Here is a 17,694-nt window from a genome sequence, read left to right as displayed (position 1 = left end):
CCGGGCTGCGTGCGCCGGCACGGGCTCGCGCTCCCTGACAGCTTCCCCCGGGCTCCCCCCCCTTGTAGGTGCAAGTAATGCAGTCAGGATCAATGGTTAGATTAGGCTCCTGGCGTGCTCTGAGCACTGGGTCTCTCGACAGCAGTAAGAGCTGGGTATGGCCGGTACCACCCAGGCCCTGCCTGCATACCAAAACGGTTGGTACGACAGAGCTAGCTTATTCACAGGCTACTGAGCCTTAATACTGACACTTAGTGTAATGGTTTACAGTAAAGGAAGGATTCTCCTACAAAGCGCTGAAGAGAGGGGAGGAAAAAAAAAAAATCCCCAGCCCATCCCTTCCTCTCCCTCTCAAGAGTCCCTGGAGAGTCTCACAAGCAGGGCAAGGAGCTGGGGAGGCGAAGGGGTGGCAGGGGGGGCACTGCTGGGTCCCGTCGGGGGCATCAGGACGAACGACAGCAAGGACAGTCGTAAGGAAGGAGACACGGTGCTGGTGCTGTGCTGCCTCAAGCTGGGAGGTGCGCGTGGCCAAGCGGAGCGGGGAGAACTAGTCTTTCTTCAAGTCCCTGGATTCAAAAAGCTTCAGGCGTTCTTGCACAGTCAGGCCTTCCTTCAGACTCTGGCAGAGACAAAAGACAGAGAGCGTCGGGGGAGAGGGCAGGTGGCACCCAGAGAAGGTGAGAAGCCCGGGCAGGGAGCTGCGGGAGGACGGCCTCCCCCGGGAGATTAGTGGGACATGCTGAGAGAGAACACACGGTTATGGAGGGTGGTTACTGGTGGATGGTGCCTAGAGAGAGGGTGAGATTGCAGATGGACAGATCAGGAACAAACGAGGGGCACAGCGTACTGCGGGCACCCCCCAAGGGCTCCAGCACTGAGGGGCCCCCGGGCAGGCAGGGTTCTGCTATGCCAAAGCAGCAGGCTGCTGAGCAGGACGTGCCCACCAGCCCCCCCTGCCCACAGCACTGCAGGGCTCGCTCCAGCGGCCCTGCAAACGGCGGTTTTGTTGCCAGTGACAATCCCACCCTTTCTCTAACCCCAGCCCGGGGGCTCTCCCAAGCCCAAGCTGCCTCTACTGCGCAGGGTTAGACAGAGGACTCGTTAAATGCTTGCTTCAGGTGGAGCAGGACCTGACAGCTGATCCAGTTCAGATGCAGCAGCCAGATGTCACGGCAGGACGCTCAGCTAGCCAACAGATTTTTTGCATTCAGCTGTGTGAAATCTCTCTCCTCCACGTGCAGGCCCAGCAACGTGAGGGGCAGAAGCCCAGAAGCAAACTGCTTGCCCCCTGTATGACAGCTCTAACCTGACGCTAGCCCCAGGAGACTCACAAGCCAGAAGCCAGCTTGCCTGCTGCCTGCACGCCGGCTCCCTCCAGCTCACCAGGAACTGGAACGTTATTTGCCTTGCAGACCACGACGTGGCAGCTTCAAAAGGCACAGACCTGAGCACACAGCCCCTTGGATTAACGGGCAGCCATCTCTCCCCTTTGCTTCTCCTTCCCTGACCGTGGTGCCAGAGGACTGCACCATCGTGGCAGGTCAGCTCTTGGGCTGGGTTGCCTTTTAACCCGTGTTTATCAAGGCAGGGTTCCAGGATAAACTTGCCCCGAGGCTGTGCAGTCCAAAACCAGATTGGTTTGAGTTTACAAATGCTGTGTGCTTTCTTTTCAACGGGCAGCAGAGTCTCTGGGGATGCGAGTCTCCGAGCACACACTTCCTAAAGGAAGTTTACTTTGGGCCTCTTTAAAGAGGCAGCAGCCCTCTGTGTTCCAGTTTGTACATCCTATTTCTCATTAGGAAGCAGACAACAGAAACCATTAGACTGTTCTGCCTGATGGCACAAATTCCAGCAAATTTGCCCCTTAGGCAGCCTCACAACCCATTTGAGTTGCTGATGAGGGGAGCCTGATGAAGGGAGACTAATGTAGGATGAAATCTGAGATACAGGGATCCTCCATCAGACTTTCCAGACCCTCCAGCCATCCCCTGTCACCATGCTGGGGAGCTCCCCTCATTTCTCTAACCTCCCTCTACAGGTGCTCTAACCTCAGTCTTTACCACGGGCCAATAAATTAACTATTAATTATTGCTCCAGTTATTTGAGGTATCTGGGTCATTGGGATCGGTCTCGTTTCTCATCAGCTCCCTCCTTTGCTGGATGAGCTCAGAAGCCTCAGGCCAGCATGTGGGATGGAGGAGCAGTGCCAAGGGATGGAGAGCAGCAGGGTGGACACGGGGGAGCTGGAGGAAGCCTGGAGAGCAGGGGGAAGGTTACTGGGCAAAGAAGATTCCTTTGGCTTAGGCACGGATCAACCTAGAGAAGCAGTGATTATGGGTAAGGGGAATTTAGGGCAGCCCAGGACATCCCATCTGCAGCTGAGACGGGGGCCACCATTCTACAGGCTAGAGGCCTTGGTGGGAGATGAGTTTATCACTGACCCACTCCTCTGCCTGGCTGACAGCAAAAGGGCTGTTCTGCCCAGCAGACCCGGGTGGTGCTGGAGTTTAGTCGGAGGCATGCAGAGTCATTCAAGCATGCACACTCAGTGTCCCACACTCCCAACACAGCAAACAGGAGAAGCTGCCCCACCGTGCCCAACCCCTCTCCGTGATGGTTTAACTGTGTTGGCGAGGGTGGGAGGAGCAGGAAGATGAGAAAGCCATAACCCCAGGGAAGAGCCAGAGACTGCCTTTCACGCGGCTCTTGGGTCCACTGACTTCTCCCTTCCCCCTCCCCGGGTTAAATAATTAGCCGTAAATGAACCAGTCAGTCATTAAGAGAAGAAGGGCTCTCGTTTGCCATGGAGGTGTGAGCAGTGCATGCACACGTGGGCTGCTCCAGGGGGCAGCTGCCTCGCTCGGGGGGCCGGTTTGTTTACCTACGTGGCAGGGAACCTGGACTCGGGTTCATTTCAGTTATCCCATGAGACCTGCTCAATAACGGACTGTTGAAGGAGAAAGCAAAATAAAGAAGAAAACAACAAAACGAAACGAAACAAAACAAAAACACAACAAAACAAGACAAGAAGCTCATAAATCCTAAATGCATTGGCGCTGGCGCAGCCCCAGCCCCCCGGCCCCCGCGGCAATGCGAGCAGGCAGCGTGCCCAGGCAGAGCCCATGCTTGCTCTCCTCGCCTCTCCTCCTTCTCCCACCGAGCACCACACGATCTGAGTTGAAGTGGTGAAGGGAAACCCACCATCAGACCTGGCCCAGCAGGTCTGGGCCGCCCCTGAAATGCGCAGAGGTGCTCTCTGTGTCTGCTGGGTGCAGCGCAGACCCCCCCAGGCTGGTGACCTGCCAGAGCTCCACCGTGGTGACCGTTTCCCCATCGTGGGCATGGAGCTAGAAGCCCGTTGCCTGCCCGGCTTCTTGCTCTGCCCAAGGTGCCAACCACTTCAAACATCAGCATGAGACACCAGGTGCCCAGTGGTGAGAGGCAAAGCAGGTTTTGCCCGTGCTGATCTTTCTTCCCACTGGTCTAGGGTTAACGATGACTTCTGAGAGGCTTTATTTGCCCTTTTGATCCCTGTGGTGCCACAGCAACAGCCAGTGTGTAACATGACGTAACTCTGGCTGTCAGCAGGCCAAGCAGGAGAGCTTGGCACAGCATCACTGAGCTTTGGGACCACCAGCAAGTACAGAATGGCTGGAGAAACACGGGGCCATCTGCACCATGTTAACACATAAGCAAAGCATGCATTAAACATGCCCGGGACCAAGGCATCGTTGTTCAGGATAAAGATCAAAAACCTTGCAGTGATTTACACTAAAACCTAAGATGATTGCATGCATTTCCACCTATTGACACCACCCAAATTTCAACTGAAAACGGGGAGCAAACACTGGGAGAGTCCTCCTGTGAAAGACCAAAGAACAGGGTGAACTTCATCCTTTCCTTTCAAGCAGGGAGAGCTCCACACCTCGATCTCTGCAGGGTCAGGGCTGTGTGTGTGCCCCGTGGGGCACTGAGTGGGGAGTGGGCTCTGCCTGGCTGCACAGCCAGCCCTCTCCCAGTCGAAAGGTCACTCTCCTTCCCAGTGCCACCCAGTCCAGCACTGCTGACTGGGAAATTCTGAGTTTTCTTTCCCTGCTGATTTCCTCCCACCTGGGGCCCCCACCAGAGAGTAACGTTGGGTGTTCCCATCACAGGGGGACACCTGAGCTCACCTTTGACCTGATATTCCTTAGTTGCCGGCTAACACTGGATCTGTCTTTCTTCAAGAAATCAGGGTTGCTTTTTGATTTCATAATATCTGGGAAGAAGCAAAAGAAATGGCATTAGCATGGTGCCCACTGGGGCTCTCCTGTCCTCCCAGCCTGGCTAAGCGCCCCGATGAGCCCAACTCAAGCAGCACTGCCAGGAGGGCAGAGGGGACTCTCGGGGGTCTCTGCTCCCCTCCATCACATGCAGCATGAGATTTTCCCTATGCAAAATGCCAGAAGGATTTAAAAACCCATCAGCTTCCTATCCGTGGGCTGGAAGGAGGAACTGCCATGGGAGGACAGCTCCAGTGAGACTGTCTACAAGGAGTTGGGGGGGGAAAACAGCAAGAAACAGCCAAAAAGCACCACGCCAAGTCCTACACTCAGCCCTGTTACTGCAAAGGGGCTTGTGTGCCAGGGTGCAGCTTGGGAAAGCCAGGACTGCTGAGAGCTGCTGGAGGAGGACTGACCATATCCCGATACAGTGGTGTTCACAGGGGATTTCTCTCCCTGAGCTTCTGTGGCTGCTTTCAGCTGCTCTTTCAACCTGCTGATGTCACAGTCTGCCTTGGCCTTCACGATGCTCAGCTCCGTGTAGATGTCTTTGTACTTGTCACTGGCGTATTTCTTATCCTGGCAAAGGAACAACAACAAGCCCATGGAGTCAGACAGACAGCTGGAGCTGAGGGGTTTGTGAATGCACTGAGGAGGAGCTTGGACAACGCCGATGGAAGAAGAGCCAGCCAGGGTGACACAGGCATACCACCCACACTCTCAAATCATGGCATCATAGCATGGTTTGGGTTTGTGTCTAACACAGGACTCGAGACATGCAGAAAGCTGAGTCCAGTGGCAAGCTCACAGTGCTGCCCAGGAACAGGATTACTTGTGTGTGGGTTTTAATTTTAGCAAAGGCATAGAATTCAAGCAGAATTCCCAGAAATGGCCTTGGCAAAGAGATTGTCCAGAGCAAACCAGATCTGATGTTGGGAAGCTGGGCAGATCTCTAACGCTGATTATTTTTGCCATTTAAATCTGATCTGATGTGACAGGAAACAGGGAAAAAAACATTGAAGGGGATGTTATTCCACATGGTCTCCCTTGTGGGGGAAAGTCCTAAGCTGATACAATTGTGGAGTGCTTTACTGATGACACCAAAATGGGTATTCAGTCCAATTCAGGGGAAAAATTAAACACTGTTCCAAATCTGGGTAGAAGCAAGCTGAAATCTAAGTGCACACACACACAGGAGCAGAGCACAGCCCGTAAGAGATTTGCAGAGATGTCCCTGGCATTACCCTCAGTGCAGTCTGCAGCTCATCTTTGAGGGAGCTGATCTCCTGCTTCAGGTACTGGATTTCTGACTCTTTGACCCGCAGCAGGACCTGTGGGGACAAAAGCAGCACGTTTGACCCCAGCAGATGCAGCCTGGTCCTGAGACACTTGCCCGCTGGGCCTGGTGACAGCTGAGCCAGGGCTGGAGGCTCAGCCCTACACTGCCTCCATGCCAGCACCACAAAGCTGCTGGTTCACCCACCTCCTGGTTCACGCAAGAAAAAATTACTCCTGGGTGTCGTGGGACCTTGCCCAAGCTCACACCACCCCCTGTGTTTCTGTGAGTCCCAGCTGCTTTGTGTGGATGGGATCCACGGGGACAAGCAGGGGCTGCAGAAGGACAAGCAGCTGTCCACCTTGACATGGTGATAAGGGAAGAAAAGGACTCCAAAATCTCCTGGCCCCATCGCCCCAGTGATGCTGGGCAGACTGGCTGGCTGGCTGTGACATCCTCCCGGGGCTCCACAGGCGCCTGTGCCCCCAGTACTGCCCCTTGGGCATGGCACAACTCACCTCCAGCTCGTAGGCGTCCTTGCCCTGCGTGAGAGGCGACCCAGCAGCCTCTCCCCCGCCCTCCCCCGTCAGCAGCGTCCGCAATCGCGTGATCTCCGCAGCCAGGCGGTTATTCAGCTCCTGGGGAGAGGAGGAGAGCCGTGGTGGGAAGGGGGAGCCTGGCAGCCCTGCAGGGAGCCCGCTGCGCTGCCAGCCACCCCGGGCACGGAGGGGGTCTCTCTCACCTGGTTGTGGGCGTTGAGCTCCTGGTTCTCCCGCTGGCACTGGCGGAGGGCCTGCCTCTCAGCCTCCAGCGCCTGCGCCAGGTGGGCGTTCTCCAAACACTTCTGGGAGTACTGCTCCGAGAGCACCTCCAGCTCCCGCTGCACCGACTGCAGCTCCTCCCTGCCGAAACACACCCGGGCAGTGCCCTCCCTGCACACACACACGGGGCACGCCCCGCCCCTGGAGCCCCGGGACAATCCAGCTGGGATGTGAGCACTGGGGAGGATGACTGGGGTACTCCCTTTGGGGAAAATCTCCAGCCCCGAGCAAACCAGCCCTTCCCTCTCCTGCCATTTGGCACCACAGGGGCAGGGAGAACCTTCTCTAGGAGGTTAAACTGCAGGACTTCCTCAGGTTTCCAAAAACGGAGCTGAGATCTATTGAGGTTGCTGTGGGCACTGGGGACTGGGTGTATTTGCACACCTACACATCTTAAGTAGATGCACAAAGCTGTTTTGCTCAGCGCCCACGTGAGGACAGCCTTGCCATGAAGGGCAAAGTGCTTTCTCCTCGCCGGGTCACATTAGGTTGAGCAACCCTCCCACTGCAGCTGTGGGAAGAGCAGCACCGTGTCTGCACATCTGGTGACCACAACGCAGCTGAATTTGGGTGGGGACATAGACCTGGAGCCTGAAAAATCACGAGCAACCAAAAGCCTCTGATGGGCACAGCCAGGTCGAGACCAAGGGAAGAGATCACTGCGACAACAAGTCTGCCCCTAACTCATTGCCAAAAGCAGAGAGGAGAAAAGGGGTCTCCCACAGGTGCCACCTCCCCGGGGGACACGGCAGCAGGTGGAGGATGATGATGGCCTTACAGGTATTGCCTTCGGAGGGCCTCGATGTCGGCATTGACGCTGCTGATCTGCGAGCGCTGGGACTTCTCCAGCTCCCGCTCCAGCTCCTCCCGGTGTGCGTTCTTCATGGCCTCGATGGCTGCGTGGGACAGCACAGCGTTAGCTCTCCACACCACTCCACCCAAGGCAGGCTTTTTGGGGATGTTTTTGGGGTTTTTTTTTTAAAGGAACAAGAGCCAAGCCATCCCACCGGGCCCCCCACTGCTTTGCAGCCCCTTCGGTCTGTGCCCCTGGCTGGAAAGTGGCAAAGGGGTTTCTGCAAGGCCCACTTTTTAATCAAGTCCAAACAGTGACCAGTTTACATGTTGTTTCCTGAATTGAGACCCTGGGCCCCTGTGCTTTAGAACTCCCTGGGGCACTGAAGAATCAGTTCAATGTGGGATTGGCAATAAATTAACCACAGGAATGACTAATGCCTTGCTGAGAAGGAATGGAAAACAGATCAGACCCCCTGCAGCCAAGGAGAGTAGTACTAAGCCTGGAGAAGGACCAGGAGATGGACCTCCAACCAAAACATCTCTCCCACCAGCCTCTCACTATCTCTCTGGGATCTCCCCCCAGCCCTCAGCCCATCCCACACTCTGCTCCTCTATACTGGAGCACACGCCATCCCTGTGTCCCCATCAGCACGAGCTGCCCCACCATGGGGGACCCTCTGGTGTGTCCCCATACCTGAAATGGTGGCAGCTGTTTCTTCTGCCAGCAGGCGGTCCTTCTCCTCCCGTAGCTTCTCCAGCTCCCGCTGGTGCTGTCGCTGCAGGTCCTCGATCTTCTTCTGGTGTGTCTCCTCCATGGCTGCAAAGCCCCTTTCACATGTTGCCTGCAAAAGGGATGAGGGGAAGGGGTTGGCTGGGGAGCGCAGGGCTGAGGCCACAGCAGCTGTGAGCCCACCAGGAGCCACACACCAATGGGTAGGTCAGCACCCAGGTTCCATCATGGGGATCTTCTCCCTCACCAACCACAGAAGAGCTGGCTGAGAATGGACCTCACAAGGCCAGGGCTTGTCCTGTAGTTGCCTGGCCCCTGACAGCTCCAGTAAAAGGGAAGGAGAGGGCAGGCCTGGGGTCAGACCCCATCAGGGAATGCAAATATATGCCAAACCCCCCCCAAAAGCCTCCCGTGCCCTTGTGCTCTCTTTTGAAAGGCCTGACTTTATGCAGCCACCCCTGGGGTGGAACGCAGAGGGCTCGTGACAGCAACAGCACCTGAACTCCCAGCCGAGTACCGCTTCGAACGCCGCACGGGCAATGATTTGCTGACTGAATTACTGGGAGTGAAGCTGGGCCAGGACGTGGGAGCAGCACTCTGGGGATTCAGGAGGCCCCAGCAGGGAGATCCCCAATTCCAGCCCCGGGCACAGCGCCCGCTCCTGCCCCGGCAGCGGGAGCAGGGACGGACACACAGCTGCAGGACAGAGGCAGGACAGCAAAGCCACAGGCTGGAGCCACGAGCTGGGAAGGGGCAGGCACTGGGGACACGGTGCACGACCCCCAACAGACAGCTGGGGGCAAAGCTGATGCCAAGCAGGGCACCGGGCTCCTCTCCCTCTTCATGTTAGAGGCTGGCTTTATTTCCTGATCTCAGTGGATTTGTTCTGGATTCACACTTGTGTTTCCCATGGGAAGGGAGAACTGTCACCTAGGGAGCCACTGGGACCCTGTGGGAGATTTAAGGGGGGCAGATTCACTCCCCCAGTGACCAAACTGCCCGTGACAGTCTAACACCCCTGACCTTCACTAACATACACTCTTCAGCATCCCTTTGTTGTCTAACGCTCTGTAACCTGTCCCACTCTCGTTCCCAGTTTTCAGCTCCTGTGCATCTTCCCCTCCCCTTTAAGCCTGAATCCTGAGGCATTCTTCACTTTCTCAGTCTTTTTTTTTTTTTCCTGAAACTGAACTTGGTGCCAGAACCTGTCTGGACATGGTTGATCCTGGAGAGGCACGAAGCAGCCCTGCAGGATTCCTCGTGACACCACGGGAAGTGGTGAATGCTCCTCCAGAGCTCTGGCTGTACATTCAGGATTTAATGGACTGGAAATGCATTGCTGTAAATCCAGGACATCTGAACATGTCCAAACCAGAACCTCGTGTTGCTGATGTTACATTCTCCATCAGGTTCAGAAGAGAACCCATAAATGGGACAGGTTTGCAATCGCCTGGTTAGTCCTGTAGCCAAGGCATGTCTCTATTTTGCTCTCTGTCCCTCTGCTCCCTACGAAGGTGCCCAGACAGGCCAGCTCGCCCTGCTCTCCTCCTGGACCCCTCTGCCCAGAACATGCCCCTTGCCTTCCGACCAGGCAAACTGCAAGTTCTGGCAGCAAAACACAGGTGGGAGGTCAGGTTTGTTGCTCACTGATTTTCCAGCCTCTGTTTTGGTCCTGGCCTTTTTTCTTTCTTCCAGAACATGAACATCCCCTGGTACAAGTGACCCTGCTTGGTGCCTGCCTCACAGGACAAAGCGTTATCCATGTGTCTCACTGAGCTGAGCAGGGAGTTCAAGATGGGCTTTTCCTTCCTCAGGGTCAAGATGGAGGAGAGAGCGTTGAGGGAACACCACTGCTCCACTCCCATCTCCCCAGCAGCTCTCCCTGCCCTGGACGCCCGATTCAGCCCTGATGGGAGGCAGCAGAAGCACCGCTCTCCCCAGGCTAAAACCAGCTTTTGGCTAGAGCTGAGCCACAGAATCCCAGACAGGGTTGGGTGGGAAGGGACCTTTCAAGGTCATCTGGTCCAACCCCCTGCAGGGAGCAGGGACATCTGCAGCTAGAGCAGGTTGCTCAGAGCCCCGGCCAACCTCACCTGGGATGGTTCCAGGGATGGGGCAGCGACCACCTCTCTGGGCAGCCTGGGCCAGGGGCTCACCACCCTCAGTGTAAAACATCTCTTCCTTTACCCCTAGCCCAGATGGGGGCTGAGGATCTCACAGCTGGAAGCAACCTTTCCTGTATCTTTGCTGACTGTGAAGAACAGCTCCATGAAAGCCCCACTGGCATGGCCTCTGTGCACAGCCTGCTTTGCTGCCCTTTGGCCACCCGTCCAACCTGGAAGCCTCCCTTGGTGCTGCCAAGAGGCCTCTACTACCCTAAACCCCCCTCCTAGCTGGAAATGCTCTCCCATCAAAAGCCAAACACCAAACCCAAGAGGTCTTTTTTTCAATGCTGTGCCATCTCAGGCTAGTTTTACAGCCAGGCTGCCTGGTGGAGCAATCTGAACCATGGCATTTCATTGCCAGTGGGTTTTTCTGCACCTAGCCTGGGTTTCCCGTAACTGTGCACTGTTTGTTGTGTGAAGGATGGCTGGTGTACAGCACCAGGGTGGTTCCCCTCGCAGCCTCACGCAGAGGAGCTTTGCTTTGCTACAGAATTTGGCATCTTTCTGCAGCTACTTTCCCCAGGAACAGACATTTTCAGAGCGTGATGTTTCCACTTCATCCTGCGTTTCTGAGGGAAGCAGAGACAGGCTGCAGATTTGATCAGACTGGGAAAGACAGAGTTGAGGAATGCTTTTAAAGGGAAATCTTGAAGGAAATGTACACCTCAGGTTTGAGGTGAAACCCTATGGCCTTCATATTGCAGGAGAGCACGATGCCATCAAGCTACGGTGAAACACTCCCTCCCTCTACATGCAGAGAACATCTCCAGTGATCAGCCCTCCCACTGAGACCAAGCCCTTGGCAGTGCATTTAGAATACCCCAGCATGGAGAAAAGGAAAACACCACGACCACAGAAGCCTTTCTAACACTTTGGGCCTTGCTTCAGCATGCTGGCTCTTTTAGGGGATGCCCCTCGGGTGGGCAAGTGAACCCCAGGACCAAAGGCACCCTCCCGTACGCTCAGCAGCAGAAAGTGTGAAGCGTTAAACGTATCAAGACCTTTAAGTTTTCAAAGTCTTTCTGGTATTTTTCCCTCAAGGTGGAAGCGTTCCCCTCCAGATGCTTGTTCTCCAGCTCGTCCCTCATGACGTTCATCTGGGCCTCCAGCTCCTGGATGCGTTCCCTCAGGCCGTGCATGGAGTCCAGGTCACTGCTGGGGCCCTGCTCGGTGCCCCCCGTCTCAGCGGCCGCCCAGGAGTCCCCACCGCCGGGACCCACCATGGGGGACTCCTCGGGGTGCTGCCTCTGGTACTCGTCGAGGGTCTCCTGCAGGCGCTGCAGGTTCTGGCTGTAGTGCTCCTGCAGCGCCTGCAGCTCCTCGCCGTGGATGACCTGCAGCTCCTTGATCTTGGCCTGGAACTTGTCCTCCAGCACTTGCATCTGCTCCAGGTGATACCGCTCCATGTTCTGCTTGTCGCGGACAATGGCATCCAGCTGGTTGAGACCCTCTGTCCTCTCAGCCTTCAGAGCATCCTCCGTCCTGTTGAGCTGCTCTAGCACGTTTCGAATCTCCTCCTCATACCGTCCCTGTAACTCGCTCAAGCTCTTGCTGTGTTTATGCTCTTCCTCCTCCAGGAGCCGCCGCTGGCTGTCCAGCTGGGACACCTTGGCTTTGAGGTCGGCGTTCTCCCTCTCCAGCACGGCGATCACCTCGCTGTACTCCCCCTGCTGCTTCCTGAGCAAGTCCTCGTACTCGTCCCGAAGGAGCGAGACCGTCTTCACGCGCTCTTGGCAGAGGGCATCCATGCTCTGCAAGGACTCCTTGTAGGCCTTCACCTCCCTCTCATACTCCAGCCGGACTTTGCAAGCGGCGTAACAAACCTGAGCCTGAACAATTGCATCGTGGACTAACAAAGAGGAATACCGTTCGAGGTCTCCCATGCACGAGTGGTAGGAAAGACTCTGAGATATCTTCAGGAGCTTCTGACAGTCTCTCATCGCCTCCTCGGGAGGCAGAGAGAGTAAGGCAACAGATATCTCCTTCAGAACATTTGATTTGTCCTTCAGTTGTTGGGCGAGATCTTCCTGAATGGAAACAAGAGCTTCACTGCTTCGGTCCGGCAGGCTGCCGATCTCCTCCACCTTGGCTAACTCCTGACACGGCACCATCTGGAGATGGCTCCCATCCCAGGAGATCTGGGTTCTTTCTGAAGCATCTTTTTGAATTTCAAGTGCTTCAGAAATCTGGTGCATAACTCTGTCAAAATCAGGAGTCCTGTACGCTTTGATGATCTCCTCCAACATGCATTTATGCTGCTGGAGAGCCGTTTTGGTATTATGGAGGTCTTCTTCGATTGTTTTTAATCTCTGATGAAAAGATTCTCTCATTTTCTGTGCAACAAACCCAAGTTCTGCTTTGATCAACGTAGCATCTGCTACAGCACTGAGAAAACATGGAGAAAAGCCCAGACCTGATGTTTCTGTTTTGCCCTCGGCTTCTCCATCTCTGGTGCTCAAGTGTGCTCTCAGCTCCTCCACCTGGCTCCAGAACTCACCCTCCAGCAGCAGCTTCTTAGATAGGATGCTGGCCAAGTCGACTGCTGTATGAGAAACATTTGCTGGCTCCAACAAAACCACCTCAGCCGTTCCCTGGATCTCTCTCAGAAGCTGAGATATCTCAGAGCTTGCATTCTTCAAAGACTCTGCTATTTGGTCGATGAGAGAGGCCTCAAAGGCCACTCTCTCAGAAAGCCATCTCAGTTGGCCGACGTCGAACATTTCCACTCGCTGCTCCTTGGAGACATGCTCCTCTTCTCCCAAAAAACCTCCTTCTGGAGCGGGGCTCTCTGCGACAAGGCTTTCACTCTGCTGATACTCTGATGGGACTGGTGCCCCTCTCAAGGCTTGGATGGCGTTTGATAAGGTTGTTTCCATGCTAGACAGAGTAACGAGGAACAAATCACCCTCTTTTTCCTTGTCTGATTTGGGCAGAGATCTTAGTTGCTCCCTGCACTGCTCTAAGCAAGTCAGCGCTTGGTTGTTTTTCATTTGGAAACCTCCCAGCTCGCTAACGTGATTTTCTATGAGCTTGAACTTTTCCTGCCTCTCGCTCTCCAGCTGGGAGATCAAAGCACTGACTTGAGATAAGCTGGTCTGCAGTTGCTCCCGCAGCTGAGACTCTGTGCTGGACCACTGGTGGTGCAGGGCGATGAGTGTCTCCTGATTGTGGCCGTGCTGGCTTTCCAGCTTCATGGTTACATCTTTGAGTTTCTCCTCTGTAATGTAAAGTTTGGTTTCCAGGGAGTGGATGATTGAGAGATAGGTCTCAGAGTCGCTCGTACCCGCCGAGGGGTAACCAAGAGCTGGCTCTGAGGACATGCTTTCCTCAGACAGTGATCTGTCTTGGCTCGTGTCTGAGGACGTGCTGCTTGTCCAGTTTTTCTCTGATCCGTCTGGGTGGATGTATTTTTGGCACTGGATGCTTGAGAAACGGATTCTTTGCCTCTTGGCCCCCATGATTCCTAGATCAGGCTTTGCTAAGGCTTTCTGAACCATCTCTTGGTCCTGGAGCTCTACAGCTTTGGATGGGGAGCCAAATTCCTCCACTTGCCTCTGAGCGGTCTCGAGAACCTCATCCTCCTCCTCCTTCAGTGCGTAAGTCAGAGCTGGGAGGACATCCTGAGCTTGCAGAGCCTGCCCCAGTTGAGACGGATGACTTTCATCAGCCTCGAGACTGGGGGCAAGGTCTTCCAACTCCTCAGCGTGTGGACCTGTGCCTACACTAGCTAATTTCTTCAAAGCCTCCTCCTTGGCCTTCAGCTTTACTTTAGTCTCCTCTAAACTGCTATCTAAAGCAACCATTTTAACAAACGCCTCACTGAGATCTTGATCCTTCTTCTCCACAATTCGCAAGTGCATTTCCTTAACGTGTCTCAGCTCTTCTTCCTTTTCTTTCAGCACCTTCTGCACACCCTGGAACTGATCCGACACCTCCTCAAACGACTGCTCCAGATTGTGGTAGTTGGTCTCTTCCATTTTCAACTTTGCTTGCAGCTTTGCAACTTCGTTATCTGACTCGGCAACCTGGTTCATGAGCTCGTGGAACCGACACTTGATCTGATCTCTCTCTCTTTCGAGCTCCTCGATGTGATCTGCGAGTTTCTGGATGCTGGCCTCCTTCACTGCCAGCTGCTCCTCCAGCTGGTGGACCAGCTCGCTGCCTTCAAACTTTGCGCTCAGCTTCTCCTTCTGCAGGATCTCCATTTGCTGCTCGCTGTTTTGCAGCTGGTTCTCATACTCGTTGGCCTTATCCTCCACCTCCTTCAGACTCCGTATCAGAACCTGCTTTTCCCTCTCGCAGCTCTCCAGCAACGCCTCATAATTCTTCTGCAGCTTCTCCTCCATGAGGATCCGCGCTTGCTCGCTGGCGTTCAGCTGCCTGCTCAGGTCGGAGATCCTGTCCTGGAGCCGCTGCACCTCCTTCTGATGGTCCCTCTGCAAAGCCTGCTGCATCTCCAGGTCCCGCAGCTCCTGGGTCTTCTCCAGGAGCAGAGCCTCCGCGGCCTTCAGCTTCTGCTCGCTGGCCTTCAGCTGGGAGCTGAGCGCGGCCTCGCCGTGCTGCCACTCCTCCAGCTGCTCCTTGGCCTTCTCCTTTTCGCTCCTCAGGTCGCTCTTGAGCTTGGCCAGGGTCTGCTCCTTGATGGAGAGCTCGGCCGCGGCGTTGCTGAGCCTCGCCTGCAGGCTCTGAATCTCGGCTTCGTGGTGCCGGATCACGTCCTTGGCCTCGGCGTAGCTGCGCTTCAGCGACTGAATCTGCTGATTGATCAGCTCTTGACGCTGGCATTGGGCTTCCAGCTCGTTTTGGAGGTCTTGGTTGACTTTGTGGAGCCTCTGCCAGGCACCTGATGGCGAGGCGGCCACCTCGGTCTTAAAAAAATCGATTAAATACTAGATTAGTAACACTCTTGGCTCTCCCTCCTGAGTGTCACACCTCTGGCCAGGCAGGCCACGGAAAAGTTCCTCGCAGTGATTTGGCTGCCACCCACATGCTCCAATTGGGATGATTTGTTCTTGGCACAATTTATTTTTTTTTGTTTGTTTTAACCAACATTTTGTTTTGTTTTGTTTTGTTTTTTGGAATGAGCGACAACTGCTTTCCAGTAACAGAAAACATGGACCACAACATCAAAACAGCTGTACAGTAACAGGCTAAAAGGAAAAAAATAACCAAACCAAAATCAAATAGAACCAAAAAAACAATGGAAAAGAAACACCAGCAGTAAAACAGAGACAGACAGACAAGAGAAAAATGGGAAGGGTGAGAAGGAGGAGGGGATGGGAACAGGTTGAGAAGAAAGGAATTGCTTTTTTAGCACGTTTGTTCGTTTTGTGGTGAAACAAAAAGTGCACAGTTCAGGTAACACAGTCCTACCAACCAAAAGCAACAACAGAGAGTGAGGTGACAGCAAATGACATCCCATCCCATCCAAAGGCAGGGAGACAGGACGGCCGGCGTGGTGATGTCATTTCTGTGCCTGCCAAAGAGGACTTAGTGGCTGCTCATCGCATTAAAGAGATGTTGTTATGCTAAAGTTTAAGACTAGGGAGGATCTAATTTCTCTACCTGCAAAAACAAAAAACCAAAACCAACAACAAAGGACAAAATAAAAAGCCCGACAAGTGAAGGGAGGGAAAAGGTGTGATGAGAACGTAAAATAAAAGAAACCAACCTTTGTGAGATTCAAACCAAAGCAATGTAGCATGCAAAGAGAAAACTCACAGAAAGCGTCATGCAAAAGGCGACAGAAATTATGTATCTTTAAAAACAAAATACACAGACAGGAAGAGGCGAGAGAAGCACAGCGTTAAGCCTAGGAATTTGGCCTGCCTTGCTGTACTCTGGTTGCTGATAAGGAAAGCCCACAGATGTGACACTCAGTTATGTTAAGTTAAATTTCATGCTTTACACCAAAAACATGCAAGAACATCCGCCCGGGACAGGTTAGTACGTGCCCCTTCCCACCCGCCGGGACCGGAGCTGGCAGAAGTCTCCGGCCCACTTGTGAGGAGCAGGAGCCCCTCTTCTTTCCCCCAGTAGGGTTCCAAGTTGGGGTGCCCCATCCCGAGGAAGCTCAGAGTGAGAGAGGGGTTACCCGAGGCCGGAGAGGCTTCGGTGCACAGCACATGCATGGGGGTGGGTATCTCAGTGGCTGCCCTCTGTTATGCCAGGGCAGCGCTTGGGGGTCTGTACAGGGCTGCTGTCCCCTGGGCAGCTCAGGAGGGATGGGCTGGCAGCAGTCAGGCTCCTCCATCGTCCCTCCCCACAGACAATGTAAGAAGCTCTCCAAAATTAAGCGTGATGGAGGTGAGGGGCACAGGAAATTCAGAGTCTGTCCAAAAAACCACTGTGATGTTTGGCTGCAGTCTGGGGCTGCAGAACTCCCCTCAAGCAATTCCACTCCCTCCAGCCCAGCAGGGTTTGCTGGGGTTACTCCCTTCTGCAAGAGGATTTTAATCCCTCTGCTCACAGGGAAACAGAAGGGAAATCCCCAGAACAATTAGACTGGAGGAAGCAAAAGCCTCCAAGCCTTCCAAAAACCCTTTCCAACTTCTAGATCAAAGTTTGGGTCACTTCTCACTGCAGTAATGATTTGCTCAACCCTTCTGCAGACTTCCTCCCTTGCTCCCCCTCCTTGTATCAAGGCACTATGGCCAACTTCAACATGGGCAGTCTGACGGTGGATTCAGCATCCAGTCTTTAGCCCAATTCCCTGATTTTTCCAGGCTCCAGGCAAAGGGAGGTCAGATCCTTTTGCCCCAGGGAAGTAGGAGTCAGTTACTCTTCCAACACTGCCAAGTGAAAATGGAACTCCTCCAAGCAAGCACTGTCAGCTCGAGGACTCCAGAAATAAATGCCTTAATAACTCCTCCAAGGAGATCACCAGTAAGGAAGGCAAGATGCCCCCCTGCCTGGGCTGGCTCCACTGCCTGTGCAACTCCTCCAGGGGAAACTCCTCCCGTGAGAAATAAGGACGCAAGGTTCAGCATCGACAGCTCGGATCTGCTGCCACGGGAGCAGAGCATGTGGGCCAGTTGGCCACACCCAGCCACTCTGATCCAGAGCCAGTTTGGCCAAAAAGATCTGAGCAGGTCAAAATGCTGCCCCTGCACAAAACAAGACTAGGGACCCATGAGAGCAGCCAGAAGCTGCCCTGCAGGTGCCACAGCTCCTCTGGGCATGGACATTCCCAGAGGAAGAGCTGGAAAAAGCCTGCTTTGTTTGGAGGAGGGAAGAAAAGGCTTCTCAAGACCCTCTTGTATCTTTTGCCAGAACCTCCAAAACATACTTAAAGGCTTTGCTGAGGAAAGGCATCTCGTAAAACCACAAAAGTGATCCAAGACAACAGGTTGTCCCAGCACAAGTCCCAGTCTGGCTGTGGGAACAGGCCTGGGAGATAAGCCTGCGTGTGCTGTGTTTGCCCATGTAACCACCACACAAACTCCCCAGCCAGGAGCCACTGCTGGCCTGCAAGGTCCTTACAAAGCCTTACGTGCACCCCGTGGCCTGAGGGGAACATCTGGGGCACAGAAAGGAGGAAACAGCAGCTGCATAGGCAAACACAGTGTAGGATGGATCAGAGGTGGGCTGTGCTGAGGTCCCACCTGTCTACCATGGCTGTGTTTTGTTTTCCCTCGGGGACGCT

General features: G+C 54.4%; 1 protein-coding gene across 1 annotated transcript in view; it reads right to left on the bottom strand.

The window, feature by feature from the left end:
- Nucleotides 1–320: 320 nt before the first annotated feature.
- The window catches only part of LOC103777378 (myosin phosphatase Rho-interacting protein-like), a gene marked incomplete at its 5' end in the record, with an annotated part of 18,802 nt that continues 1,428 nt past the window's right edge, over nucleotides 321–17,694 (bottom strand). The window contains 8 exons of the mRNA XM_008944931.1: nucleotides 321–619; nucleotides 4,173–4,258; nucleotides 4,679–4,841; nucleotides 5,507–5,593; nucleotides 6,057–6,176; nucleotides 6,281–6,440; nucleotides 7,138–7,255; nucleotides 7,849–7,996. Coding sequence (XP_008943179.1) covers nucleotides 548–619; nucleotides 4,173–4,258; nucleotides 4,679–4,841; nucleotides 5,507–5,593; nucleotides 6,057–6,176; nucleotides 6,281–6,440; nucleotides 7,138–7,255; nucleotides 7,849–7,996 — 954 coding nt within the window. The remainder of the gene's footprint in view (nucleotides 620–4,172; nucleotides 4,259–4,678; nucleotides 4,842–5,506; nucleotides 5,594–6,056; nucleotides 6,177–6,280; nucleotides 6,441–7,137; nucleotides 7,256–7,848; nucleotides 7,997–17,694) is intronic.

This window comes from Merops nubicus, unplaced genomic scaffold (genome assembly GCF_000691845.1).
Source record: "Merops nubicus isolate BGI_N331 unplaced genomic scaffold, ASM69184v1 scaffold33977, whole genome shotgun sequence".
NCBI lineage: Eukaryota > Metazoa > Chordata > Aves > Coraciiformes > Meropidae > Merops > Merops nubicus.
The sequence above is the reverse complement of the archived record's forward strand: the minus strand, read 5'-3'. Positions and strand labels throughout refer to the sequence as shown.